Source organism: Falco cherrug, chromosome 13 (assembly GCF_023634085.1).
Source record: "Falco cherrug isolate bFalChe1 chromosome 13, bFalChe1.pri, whole genome shotgun sequence".
Lineage (NCBI taxonomy): Eukaryota > Metazoa > Chordata > Aves > Falconiformes > Falconidae > Falco > Falco cherrug.
Window position 1 is genome coordinate 34,322,055 of NC_073709.1, and position 14,809 is coordinate 34,336,863.

Below are 14,809 nucleotides of genomic sequence, written 5' to 3' on the forward strand. Positions count from 1 at the left end.
TGTAAGCTCTTGGTGTTAATTACCATCACCAAGCATTCCCTTAACGAAGATTAGTAGGTTAACAATAGTGCACATGGAGAGCACACAAATCAGAGCTCAAAAGGCTTCCAAGGATTGTGAAGAACCAGTGTGAGATCGCCCTGGCGGAGGCATCCCGCTCTCCCGATGCCTGCCTCTGCAAGCCCAGCGCAGGGATGGGGGGCATGGAGCGGGCACCGCTGGCACCCCCCATCACCCGAGAGCAGCTCCACTCTGCCCCCCACTCAGAGCCCCGCGGTTGCACTGATGCGCCCTCGCTCCACATCCCGAGGGTCTCCCATCCTACCCCTGCTGAAACGCTGCGAGCGGCTGGTTCGAACAGCGCGTGATAAAACCTGGAAGATTCCGAGGAAGAGTAGGGGCCTGGCAAAAAGGCGCTGGGTACCACAGGCATCCAGCACTGAGAGGAACACAAGCCAGTGGGGGCACAGGCAGGAGTGACACCGAGCTGCTGAACCCCCTCTCAAATTCAGGCATTTGGCAGCACACCCCGCCTCGGGGGGCTGCAGGGAGCTACCAGCCGGCACAGGAGGACTGTAACACGGATGGAGATGTCCTGCCCTCACCCTCCACCCCAGCTGGTGCAAGCAGAGATGCTCAGACCCCACCAAGCCCCTGTCTCCAGCCGCCGGTATCTCTTATTCACCGAGGCTGTGCTGCTCTGGTCTGTCCCATGTACCTCTGTGGCTTCCTAAAACATCCCGTGCCAATATGAATTGCATGAGTAGGAAAAATAGGGAGGTTTTTGGCTGGGTTTATACCTGCTCCATCATCCCTTCCATGCTGGGTGTGGGAACCCAAGGCCAGCCACAGCTCAGCACTGCCATGATCCATTCTGGGGACCGTTGTCGTCAGCCCCTCAAGCTTCAGCCTGACCCCTCATCCCCTTAAGGGATGAGCTATTTATGGTGAAGAGGCCAGTTTTCATAGGAATGACCGGGAAATGGTTAATTCAGCCTAGCAAACCACGGACTGGGGAGGAGACAGGGTGCTCCCCTCTAACGGCATTGGGAATAGCATCACTTGAGATAAAACTGAGATTGACACCAAAATGAATGGGTACTCCAGAATACGGACAGGCGGGCAGCCTCAGGATTTCTGACAACTAGCTTGTATTTTCACACCACCTGCTCCCCTGCCAGGGCTGTTCTGTCCCCTGCCAGGGCCCTGCCACCTCACTTTCACTGCGAATGAGACACAGGCAAAAAGTTTAGGGGGCTCTTTCTAAACTGCCACCAAACCTTTGTTGTCTGCAGAGCCCATAGTTACACGTGAGGTTGAAGCGCAGTCTGCAACGGGCTGAAATTCCCCTGGTCCTGAGGAGGAGCCGCAGGAAGGTGTATTTTATCAAAGCCCAGTAAGTGGTTTTGAGACTGAAGCCTGTCCCCACACAGCCACCAGAGAGGAGCAGAGAGGGAGGTACTGCCAACACCTTGCAACAAGGATTCTCCAGGAATTAGCATCTCTGAATCAGACCGGTTTCAACTCATTGTCCACAGGAGCTTCTACAATTGGAAACTGTGAGCTTATCCGTTAAGTATTTATATCTTTATATATGACTATATATCAATAGTCAGAAGTCACTTTGCCTTTGATTCATTTGTATTTACACACTGAATGAATCCACTCACTTTTCTAAACAGCTTTGTAGGAGCATCACTTACTCTGTTCTGTTCTTAATGTTCCTACTTTCCAAAGCAACGCAGCCCGTAGATCCAGTGTCTGAAGGGAGATGTTTGCAAAACACCTACAAAACAGGTTTTTACTATTACAGTTCTTTTTTTTTTTTTTTTCTGGTTATAGCACTCAATGAAAATTAGCAGTAAATTTTCACAGGAGTCCTAGCATATTTTCTGCTTCCCAGACAGATTTCCTTGGGGAGCCTTCTGTTGAGGAAATAAGGTTGGAACAAAAGCAGGACCTGCAGTGGAGTGCCTGAGCGTGTCTCGATACGGAATGATTCGCAGACACTCCCTTGTTAGCCAGTACTTTCAACAGAAGTTATGGAAAGTATCTGTACTCAGATTTAGCTTGTCTCCCAGATACCTGCTGGGAATTTCAAATGGGAAAACCCAACGTGACTTTCTTGCAGAACTCATATACAAACACGGGGTGTTTGCAGAAATCCTACCAAGAATATTTTCTGTAATTTCATGCGTATGTTTGTTGTAAAGGCAGAACTGTTTGCTGACCGCACCATAGCTGCATAGATGGCAAAACACATGCTGAATTGTGAACAACTGAAGCCACACTGAAACCCAGACTAATGCGGTTTCTTTGCTTGAGGACTGTAATACTGACCCTCACTTGTCACCTTAATTATTTTCATGGCACTCAGATTCCCCAGGCATTTCATTGAGGAGGAGGATTTTTGCTGGAGTTTGAGGCAGCGCGAGACAAAGACACCAGCACAGAAGGATGCAGAAAGGAATGTGACGGACTCAACCAGCATCCTTGAAGCATCATCACAAAGGATAATGGCCACGGGACATTTGACCTTGCGGCGCCCCCCGAAACGCCCACCCTGTAAGTGCTGCCTGCAGGACCTTCAGCCGAGGGCGGGCAGCGTGCAGCAGGACATCGACGTGGCGGGGACTTTGAATCAGGAGCTGCTTTGTTATAGCCAGCAAACATTGTCCACAGCCTGCTTAGGTGGTCGTCTTCTGACTCCGGCCCACAAATCATAAAAGCAAACTCTGGCAAAACACTCCGTGAGCTGGGGCGGGGAAATGGAGAAAAGCCTGTAAGTCTAAATCTGTAGAAAAGGGAATCATGTGCAGCAACTCACCGTTCTTTAATATTGTCCCTGAATATTTTATAGACATATGAAACAAACAGGCTTTTTTGTTAAATAAGGTAATTTTCAGCATTTAGGAAAAAATAAGTAACATTCCATCTAACCAAAAATCTTTTCTGTTTCACAAATAGACCACAAAAGCTCGCTGAGGTGCTAGAAGCTAACCAAGCCTAAGAAATGCCAGACAGAAGAACAGAGATGGGAATTCAAGTCTCCTGGGTTTGACTTAGAAGCAGGAAAAGCCACAGGACAGATACGGAGGTTCTAAGCCACGTAACTGCACTTGGAAAAGCCTTTCCCAAGTTTTGCTGCCAGTAGAACAGGGCAATAACTTTTGTTAGTAAACTGCATTTTTAGCGAAGTGGGTTTGGCTCGTTGGCTTTTTCTTGAGTCCCGAAACAAATCACGGCGCATGAAAACACTCTGGGCACAGGACACCAGGAAGCATCTCTCCGAGCCACACAGCTTTCCTGGGCATTCCCAGCACTGCAGACCACCACCACATCCCAGTTTCTGGTGAGCTCATCCTCACATCTCCCACGTAAGGCAGGAGAATGATATCGATGAGAGGAGACTTGGAAAGACCACATAGTCCGGTCACTCAGCGAAAGCCTGGCTGAGCAGGGAGCCAAGCACAGGGAGCCCCATCGTTGGCCAACAGCCACCACTTTGCCATTTCTCTGCTTAAACACAGCTGGAATATTGCCTCATGCCTCCCCCGAAACGTGTGTATGATACTTCTTTTCAATTTTTACGATTCTTTGTAGTTTAGCTTGTACAGACTTACCTTTCAGGTGGAAAGAGGCCGCGGGACTTTCTTCACGCCCTTATCCCAGCAGGGTGGGGGTGGGCAGTGTCCCCCGGAGCCCCCAGCCCAGCCCTGCTGCAGCAGCTCTCCCAGAGCGGGCTGCACAGAGCCGCCTCCAGGCGCGTTGGGATGGCTCCAGAGAAGGAGACCCCACAGCCCCGCGGGGCAGCCTGTCCCACGGCTCCAGCACCCTCACGGCAGAGAAGTTCTTCCCCGTCTTCAGGCGGAGGTTCCCGTGCTGCAGCCTGAGCCTCATGTGCAGATGCGGCCTCCCCAGGGCAGAGCAGAGGGGGAGATAACCCCCACCCTCCTCCCAGCGCACCCCAGGGTACCGCTGGCCCCTTGGCCACCAGGGCACGCCGCTGGCCCATGGGCAACTGGCTGCCCACCAGAGCTCCCAGGCCCTTCCCCGCAGAGCCGCCCCCCAGCAGGTCAGCCCCAGCCTGTGCTGGTGCGGGGGGGTGTCCCTCCCCCGGGGCAGGACCCTGCACTTGCCCTTATGGCCCTTCATGGGGTCCCTCTGCGCCCAGCGCTGCCCCTGCCCAGGTCTCGCTGCAGGGCAGCGCAGCCCCGGGGGTACCAGCCACCGGTCCCAGCTCCGCACCATCAGCAAAGCTGCTGAGGGCACACCCAGCCCCTTCTTAAGAGCAAGCTGCAAAGCAGAAGACGAGATGTTAAAGGTATTGACGAAAGCAGGACACTTAAGCTACATGAGATAGGCCTGAGGGTTGGCTGATCAACAACAGCCCCATCAACACCGGAGAGGTAGGCACTCACTGTCTTCCCGACTGAATTAGCCCTCTGCAGCCAATTAAGCACCAATCTGACAACAGCCTATCAGGATGTAGTCCCAGGTGAGACAGACTCAGAAAGGACAAGACACAACACGTGTTCCTGGGGGTGACAGAGCAACGCCTGTACAAAGGCTGCCACTTCAAGCAAACTAAATTGCATCTAACAGCCAGATGAAAAAATTATGTCATTATTAAAGGCGAGACTAACTGTAACACTTGAACTTACCCAGACTACGCACCATTCTTGTTTAAATGCTGTGTGTGTAGCTTGCCAAATCTCCATTTAAGCTTCATGCATTTTAAAAAGCTGTATCAGAGTGCAGTTCTGAAACTCCCCTGACTTGGTTTGACCGATACTTTACTAAGCAAGCAGCCTACAAAGAAAAAACCAGAGTGGTTGCACAGTCCGCAGCACTGTAAATATGATACGTTTGGATATCACACCATACCATCACCAAGCTAGCCCTGAACCCAGTTACACAGAGCTGGGCAGCAAGCATCCCAGCTCCGATGGTGGCCACGGCAGATGGCTAGTGAGGACCACAGGGCAAGGCAGGCCTGGAGAACATCCAGTATGAATGGTACCATCACCACCTCTGAAAGAAGTCAAAGGCGTAACTATCTGCAGTCTGCCATTTCCCCCAAAACTTCCTTGGCTTCAGCACCCACAGGACAGCAGTTCTGCAGCTGCTTCTCAGCTCTCATTGTTTGCCAGCACCTTCCAAAGGCTGTTCTGCCTCTGACAAATCTGACAGAACGTCAGCAGGCACGAGACACACTGTGTGGGGCAGCTGCTGTGGCATTTTGATGGCCACCATAAAGTAACAACAGGACTTTAATGTGTTGAAAAGAGCAAAGATTCCAGGCCAGCAACCTGACTTCCAAACGAGAGGTGGGTGAGTTAACATTAGTAGGCGTTCCTTGGCATGTAGCTTTTGCTCCGTGTCACCCACATTGTTACACACGTGGCTGTACCTCAGGGAATGCAATACACAAACACCAACAGGCACTCAGCTAGCATCATTTGTTTAATAAAGTCTTTTCTGTTTTTAAAAAAGTTTACAAGACAGATGTGTTCCACACGATAAATGACTAGCGGCTGATCTTTCCTTTTAATAACTTAACCCATGCAGAAAGATGGACTGCCTAACTCGGTGTTACGTAGCAGCTGAACAATATACCAAAATATACACAGATCTACACGCTGCCATGGAAACAGGTAGCACATGACACCACAGAGTGAGAATCAATATACAAGCCTGCCTGGACAATTTTCAGAATTCAAGTGTAAGTTTAAGGAAAAACCCTGATTTATTTTTGAAATGGAGTCCATGTACTGAGAGTGGATGTTCTGCTACAACCTGCCTACAGTCACCCTTTATTCAGCAGTCATGTGAAAACACATACACAAAAATGTTACAAGTCCTTTTTACTACTGGTACTACACATTAACAACTGAATCTGATAACATTGCTTTGGTTGTTTCAATACAGAATGATATAAGGTTTCTAATGTCTTAGTTCCATTTTCCCATTTTCCATTCTTTTCCAAAGCTGTTGAAGAGTGGTGCGGAGGTGAATGTTGGGTCTCTCTTCAAGAATCCAGTGTAGCTTTTGCATGAGAAACTGTGGAAGGGTAACAAATAGGAAATTACTACAGGTAGAGCAGAAATACAGAATTCCTTCAAATCCCATAGAGAAAAGTATCTTTACTTATTTTCACAGCATGAAAAATCAATGCTAGGTTATCAGTATATCACATTTTAGAAATGTTCCCTAGAATTTCAAATGCTATTAGAAAGGTCACATTGACCAAAGCACTCTAGAAGGCCTGCAAACTCCTGCCCCCTAAAATGTTCTTATTTCAACACACAGCCCAGAAACAGCAGGGGGAACCTTGTATCCCCATAGCATAGCAGCAAAGCCAACAGTTGCTGAGACACAGTACATCCTCACTTTATTTTCTAAGAGCATGCTCTTCCCAATGCACCTGCTCATCTCCAGAATTAAGATCAGGATGATGCACCAAACATAATGCCAAAGAGAGCAGAACTCATGTGATTCCAGCTGCTGTATGATATGACAATCCACTTTTGACTGCAACTCAGTTAATGAGCGGAACCACAGTCTTGAAGCTGCTCTTCATGAGGCCAGGGGAAAAAAGCCTCTGAACTTGAAAGTTTCTTTGATACCTTTTCCAGGTCAATTAAAAAAAAACCCAGCACATTTCCAGAAATCTATTTGATGCCTTATACAAATTCGTTTATATAATGCAAACTTCTATAAAACAGAAATCATCCCCCAGTGTCTGACCACCAGGGAAATCCATCAACTTATTAAAAAAAAAAAGAGAACACCTAATTTTCTGAGCAATGCATGATATTGAATTGTATAAATCACAAGCCAGACTGAATTTTAGGGATGGGAAAATAAAGGTTAGACCTTAACTTTGCAAAGCTGTTAATAATTGAACTACATAGCCAGCTCAGGGCTTCGGTGTGCAGATGAGGGAAATAATACTTTCCTGAGAGCCTGACATGTTTGAAAGTTCAAAATCAGCAATGTAGCTTTTTGGGGCAGGGTGGGCAATGAAAGCTCTGTTCTGAAGACTTAAAACTGATGGGAAGAGTATGATAAATACATATCTACATACGTAGATATGACAAAGGATTAAGGTCTATGTTCAGTCTAATGCCATTCACCCGCGTCCAGGCATATCCTGCAAGTCAAATGCCTGAAGGGAGAGAAAATCCCAGTTCTCATACGGAATTCAAGCAGCAAGTCTGGCTCTCAGTGCCTGGCCTAACGTTCTCATCAGGTGGTGAAGGTACATAAAATGTTATCAAGCCATCCTGGGGCAGAACCAACTGAGGAGGGAGGGGGCAGGAACCACGACAGGAAGTCCCCAAGTTCCGAAATGTTTTCCACTTCCACCGCTGGGGCCTGTGTGTTATTGGGTATCACAGATGGTGGGGGCTGCTCCGAGTGACCTGCCTGCTAGGTAACAACAGAGAGGGAAAGACAACCACGTAGCTCTGCTCTGAAGAACGCAAAGCAGGACTCCGAGTTAAGTCACTGCTGTGCTGTGCTACCAGACCAAATTTTTAGATTTCCTGAGTTAGCCTGCAAACATCGGTGGCTGGGCCAGGCTGACAGACGCACCCCGCCAGCCAAGCACACCGCTGGGATGAGGTTTTCACCCACTTCTGCGTTCTGATGTGCCGCCTGCAGACAGGAGCAGACGTCACCCACCACCAACATTATCAGAATTTCACCTTTCGGCACTTCTAATGCAACCCTCTGCATGTGCTGCTCCAGCAAAGCACCCGGGGTTAGAGGCTGCCAAGCAGGGGGACACACAGCTGTACAGAGGAGTGGAGAAGCCAAACCTGAAGCCTGCTTTGGATGAGCTACGGCTCTCTTTCCGAAGACACATCTCCTTCGGCTCCACTGCTTGCGCTGGGGTCATCCTTGTTACGGGGGGCATTTCTTTCTCTACTTGACTCAGAGGGCACCTTGGTTCTGGTCTTCTCTTTTCTTTGTTGCTGTTTTTCCAGTTTTGTCAGCTATTCACAAAGTAAGAAATACTTCAAGAGCGAGAGAACACTTCATGGAATGAAGTTATTTTAGAACACTATTTCTTAAAAAACAAATGTGAGTATTTGTACAAAAATTGCAACTCAGATTCACAACGTCAATACACATATCAAGAAAACAGAAAAGAAAAAAGAAAGCCCAAGGCTTAGATTTTCAGAAATTTGGAGAAGACAGTGAATTATCATCATATGTAAATACAATCACCCCAAGTATAAAAGCACACTTGTTCAAAGGACTACCCTCAGCTTTCCAGGGTTCCTTCTCCACCCAGTGTGACCTGCAAATGTGGAAAAGAATAAAACACAAGGACCAAAAGGGGGAGCTGGATTCCACCAAACTCCTGTTTTGGGTCTTAAGTGACAGTTTTGTAGTTTCGAAGGTGCTGACAACAGGTGTATCCCCAGTTCAGCCATACAGCACACAACAATAAATTTATTTCATTCTTTATCCAGAGAAATATATATATATATATATATATATATATATATATATATATATATATATATATATAAGCCTTAGCACCACTGAGGAGACAGAATAATCATTTCAAGTCAGCTTGGAAAAACCCCTCAGCTAACACTGCCTTGCCACCTCTCAGCAGAAATGCTTTCAATGCTACCAGGAGTCAGATGGAGTTGCACACAGCTGTCACTTCTACATCTCTTTCCCATTTTTCAGAGAAGCAGGTTGCAGTTAGTTTTGGGGACATTACATATTGATAGCTACTTAAATCACTACACTCTGTGCGGTTTATCCATTTGGATAATCTACTGATTTTCTCTACTGCTTCCACAATTTCCAGGAGATAAAGCATACTAGTCATAAATCATAATTTCATGGCCAGAAGATCTCTTCTGAGGTGAAATCTTCATAGAATAAAATAAGCTAGATTACGTGTGTTGATTATGAATTAGATAGGCTCACGGAAGATGTATACAAAGATGTAAACCTGAGCTCCACGTCAAGAAAAGCTGGGAGTGCAGACTGCAGAGCCTTGGGAGGATGCACAGCATCCCCTTGTACCTTATCCCACATACACCCACCCTCTTTGAACACCTGCACACACGGACTTCTAGCCCAACACAGAACATTCCTAGCTGGCTATTTAAAAAAAAAAAAAAAGTGAAATGTGTGAAATGACAGAGGATGACATGTCTAGCGTGATCCAGTCCTCAAGCCACACACACACAGATGCAACAAACATGTTGGGAATGATACAGGCAGTATTTTAACTCATGTATCTGCTATCATGCACACTCCTCTTCTGCCAACAAGTCTGTACACACAGAATGTTAAAGGTGATCAAGAAAGTGAGTGCATCTGCAGGAAGGGAAACAAAAGTTTGTAAGCCCTCAGTATTAAAGGTACTCAGCCTTCGTTAATGGTACTCCCATGGTCTATATCTAGTTGGGTTTTATTTTTGCAAATGGCATTGGGATCATCCAGCCACCGAAAGCAGAACTGGGGCTTCAATGATCTTCACGGTCCAAAACTGTACCAAAGAGGGAAGGCACACCGCATTAGCTGCGGGCTGCAGAGACCTGCAGTTCAAAGTTTCAAGATACAGATTTGTACACACCTCAATAACCATGTGAGCAGGTAGCACGTACTCATCATTCCTCACCAGCCCTCAACCCAGCAGTCAGTAACTGCAAAGTAACCCCCAGCCAAGCACCCGCAACACCAAGCTGAAGTCACATGTTCCAGCCCATACCCCTCGCTTTGCCGCAGCACCGCAGCTCCTAGCAGCGACCCTTTTCGACAATAACGATGCCAAAAAAAAGTCTCCGTTACCCCATAATTCTGTAACTTTTAATACCATGAAACTTCATTGTTTCTGTAAATAATGTGATTACTGAGCGACACGATACCCTCTCTTCTCTCACTAGTGTTTCTTACTACTTGAAAGAAGAAAAAGCCCAAGACACATAACACCAACGGTTTAAATGGAGTTACCTTTGCCTTTGAGAAGGCTGTAAGCTAACCAAATAAAGCTAACTCTGGGTTTTCAAAACATGAAAAACAGTAGTGTAGTCCTGCTGTGAACCTTGTGTTATGCAGTACAGAATCCACATCCATAATGTATATTTGTTCATACGTAATTTACATATAGAGGCAGAAATGGCTCAATACATAATAGCACGTCACATCACCATTTCAAACATGCCTACACTGGCCCTTCTCCAACATGGGTCTTGGGGGCAAACAGCATTCTCACTAAGACTTCTGAAGTATATATATTTATGTACACAGTTTTATAAATATATCTATAAATGTACATATAGTCTGATGTACAAGGGGCCATATTCTCTATGAAATAGGAGTAGCATTCATATCCTAGAATAAACAGCATGCAACTGATGGTCTCCAAAGTTATAACATATATACTTATCACAAAGGACCTCATAAGTAACCTAATTCTGCAACTAATTAGTTTGCGAACACCACAGTACAGAGGGCAAACAAAACAGCAGATACACAGAGGTAAATGCAAATCCATCATCACACCTAGCTCTGTAGCAGACCCAAAGCTCTACTCATGACTACTCAACTACGTCTCTTCCTCAGAGGCTGACACCTCTAACAGATGGAGAAAAAACAGGAGCAGGAATAACCTTGGAATATTTAGACCAACTCCCTGGTTGGCACGATCTGACAGCAGCATTCACCCAGCTCAAAAATGGCACAAGTTCATTTAGATGAGGTGAGTAGGTAATTTCATAAACTGTGTTAATCCATATCTCATAATTTAAAAAGAAAGTAAATCCTGTTCATATAACAAATAAAAGGTAATGTTCATTTATGAACTGTTTCATCCACCTAAAACTCAAACAATACTGAAACAGATAAGTCTGTGTGTGTACCTGTGGACATAAACACAGACATACACGCTCTCCAATCTGTTCATACACCATGATCAGCCTATAAACCAAAGGTCAGATACAAAGATTAAAATATATTTCTTTGTACTCAGAATATACAGCTCATGGTTATCACTCAGGCAACAAAAGAATTACACATCTCTGAATTTTTCCATTTCTGTGCTTCTAAGGTGTTGAGTAATACAAATGGACGCGTTACAGGTATACGCTCCACCACAAAAGACCTGCCAGTGAGTTGAAAAAGTAACAACAGTTAACTTTATGGTATTACAGTGATTAGAACTTCAGACACCCAAGTCTGGTTCAATGAAACATACCTCTAATGCTTTCCATACAAGCACAGAGTGTGTTCCATAGTCACTGTCTCACCTGCACAAATGCCATGAGCTGTTTGTGACTGCTGCCTTAAGGCGTTTGCTGGCTAGCTGTGGAGATGGTGCACCTGTGTGGAAGATGCCTGACTCAGCTTCATATCCATAAACCAAAATTCCTGCTTTTCTGAGACACCTTGGATGGCTCCTAAGGATTCACAGTGCGGGCACCTTACAGCAGAAGCAGCAGTGTCTCACAGCAGACATGCAGTGTACGCCTAAGATGTAACGCTGGGCTGGTAAGCAGCATGGAGCTGTTACAGCTGCGCAAGCACCGAAATAATCACATTAATTAACACAAGACCAGGCATCCTACGTGTTAAGCTACGACATGCTGCGCCTAGGCAAAAATCTGTGCACGGGACTCGAATCAGTGCCCACCAAATCATTAAGACACTATTAACTATAGACACAACAGGAGTAACTGAGGCTGAAAACTCACATGGAAAATAACAAACCTGTACATGCCAACCCTTTTATCTCAAACCACAGCACCCTGGAATCACTTTGTGTTACAACTTTGGCTAAGACCAAAGCCCACAGACTGATCGGCTATTCAGAAGTCATCCTTTATGGTCCCTTGCCAGCCGTCAAAACCAGCACTTTGAGGATCAATACCAGGTCTGACCCGACTGCTGAATTCCTGAAGCATGAAATAAGCCAGAAAAGTCTTGAAACATCTCAAGTGTTTAAGGCCATCTCCCTTGTGACCACGCACAAACAGGCAAGAGTCCTCACTCCACAGAAGGTAACAATTCTTTTCTCCTACTGTAATGCAGATATTTTACATTGCTGAGACACTACCGATAAATTAATAATCTCCAACGACATGGACACTGCTTCATCCCCAACAGACTGACCAACACAGTCAGAGTTTTGAAAAAGGTCAACATTTACATTTGGTTTGACAACTTCTCTGACAAATTCTAGCCTGGTGCAATTTCATAGTGTACCACAGACGTGAAATTCTAAAATCTGAATAACTACAGTGGCAAGCTAGGCTGCACTGTGAAAAGCTTTCACCAAAGCAGAAATGTCTGCTGTCACATCAGCTGTGATACTACAACACAACACTTTTGCAATCAATTTGCTGTAGCAAAAATATGCAAACCAACTGGCACACCAAGCCCTTCACTTGAAAACGTTTATAATTCTGCAGGTCATTTGTTTTGCTGGAGTTAATTTCCCACATCCAGAAATGCCTTAGTGTCAGCCTTCCTTGAAGTTCTTCCTTCTTGAATAACAGAAACATAGCGAGTGTTTTCCTCCTTCCCTGTGATCAATGTGTACACAGAGGTTGTTTGCTCCTCTAGAGACAGCTTTTCCTTTTAGAATAGCCATGAATAACACCAGCAAGAAGCAAATGACACCAGCAAAAGAATTATTTTGTTTGCAGTCTGCTGCAAAATCAGCAGCAGTGTTCATGTTTCTGGAACCTCAAATAATGACAAGGTCTGCAGATGTATCTTTTAAATTTCACTAGTGGGTTTGGCAAGCTACTACGACTTCAAATCTAAGAGAAAAAAAGAAAAAAATCACAGCACCTTTAAGGCCAGGTTACATTTCAGGAAGGGACCAATCCTTCGAATTGCCATAGGGTGTCACAAATACAGCAGCTAAGCTAATGACAGCACTGAGCTAAAATGATTATCAGAGGTTTACTGCAAAAATAAATCAATGGCAAGGTCGTGACAGAAGCATAGTCTTCACAACCCGTTAAGGAGATGGCAGATCATCTGACTTTTTCCTTTTCCTTTCCACATATCCATACCTTAGAGTTACGATCGCAGTGTTATCAGGAGCTTTTTTCTCTTTGAGAAGAGGGCACAATCCTTTTTGGCCAACAGGCAGCTCATGCAGGGAATTACATACTTTATTCTGTCCTAGAAGATATGTCAGCAGCACACAATGAAGTTACACTACATGGGCCCAAAGCCTGAGGCAAGAGAAGTGCTACCAGCCTTCCACCAGTTAGCCTTGCCTAACTGGCCGCCCAGGGTCTTGGAAGAATTCCCTAGCTGAGCAGTATCAGCTGCATGGCTTCCCTCCTCATCTTCCCCAAGGACTCTTCATCACCAGTGATGCAGATAACCAGCTGAGCCCCCTTTGGTTTATTTTCCTCCCCAAAACTTTCAGTATAAGAAAAGAAACTCACAGGTTATGGATTTGTTTCTTCAAAGCACAAAACCAGTGCAACTGGAAGGAGAGAAACATCAAAGCTGGCAACACAGCACCTAGAAAAAATGTCAGGTAATGGTGTCGAGGAGCGCAGTTTATTTCTCACAGCAGTGCATACATTTGCATGGGAAGGAAGAAAAACCGGGTGACAAAAAAAAAAAAATTCAAAGACAATGGGGAAAAAAACCACTCTGCAGATGGGGGCCCTTCACCGTACTGTCATTTACCATAGATTAAAATAAAATATTTATCACCAGCCATGTCAAGACTGTGCTACTGATCACCTAATTCCAAGATAGTGCCCATCCCTCCCTAAAATGAAAATGCAAGCTGAAGCAACACTGTACTTGAGGAACTGAAAATGCCTTCAGCTACATTATATTATAATGTTCTAACTGAAAAATGATAGAAAAGTTAAAATACTAGATTGCAGGGTTCTCTGCACTCAGCAGAGAAATCACTTTTGGCTACACTTATGAGAAATACTTTAAGGCATAAATAATAGAATATTTAGGTGGAATTCATTTAATGGATTTTCTATGAAGATCCTCCTGCCACTTAAAAATGTATGTTACTTAAATGTTATGAGATGTCTCTGTCATTTAAAACTGACATTTCCAAGGGGCACCACATTACTATTTATTCCTCGTCTCAACCAAGCGCGCACATGCTGCTTTACTGTACTGCTACAGGCAGGGTCAGTAACAAAGAGCTACTTCAACGCTTTCACTCCTCTTATTCCTTCCACTACAATATCCAGTTCCAAAATACGGTTTAAAATACAATGTAGTTTATTTCCTTCTGAACAGTAATGGAACAAACTGGTCCACAGAGATCAGTCCAGCACCTGATTAGAACATGTGAATTAAACAGTGAAACAGCTATGCCCCTGCCCTAGCAGAAGACATAAAAATGCAGAGTGTTTCCAATCTGAATTCCACAATTATTCATAATGTTTTCAAAGTTCAGTGGACTCTTTTTGAGTTGTCACCATGTCACCTCCTCAGGCACACTCTAAAACCTCTTCCTGCTCCATTTCCATCTGGCTGCTTCTTCCAGCTACAAATTCCTATAAAAAAATACAAAGTACCTCTCCCTAGTCTTCCCCAGGCAGACATACAAAGCATTCTGGGCATAGCTAACCTAATCTCCGCGATGATTACAACAAACTTCATCAAAACAGCACAGAAATTTGCTACACTCTTATCAATGGCCTCTGTACTTCCAAAGAGATGCATGTAAGTTCAAAGGAAATACCCAAAATCACCTCACCAGTTAAGGCTGGAAACTACAATGCTTGTGTTTTGTACTAGAACATTAGGAAAAATCCTTTTGTTTTTTGCA

The 14,809-nt window shown here is 45.1% G+C and overlaps 1 protein-coding gene across 1 annotated transcript in view; it reads right to left on the minus strand.

Annotated features, from left to right (window-relative positions):
- Window positions 1–5,448: 5,448 nt before the first annotated feature.
- The window catches only part of DTD1 (D-aminoacyl-tRNA deacylase 1), a 29,119-nt gene continuing 19,758 nt past the window's right edge, over window positions 5,449–14,809 (minus strand). The window contains exons 5-6 of the mRNA XM_055725865.1: window positions 7,827–8,003; window positions 5,449–6,063 (exon numbers count right to left, since the gene is read on the minus strand). Of these exons, the coding sequence (XP_055581840.1) occupies window positions 7,848–8,003 (156 nt within the window). The 3' untranslated portion in view covers window positions 5,449–6,063; window positions 7,827–7,847. The remainder of the gene's footprint in view (window positions 6,064–7,826; window positions 8,004–14,809) is intronic.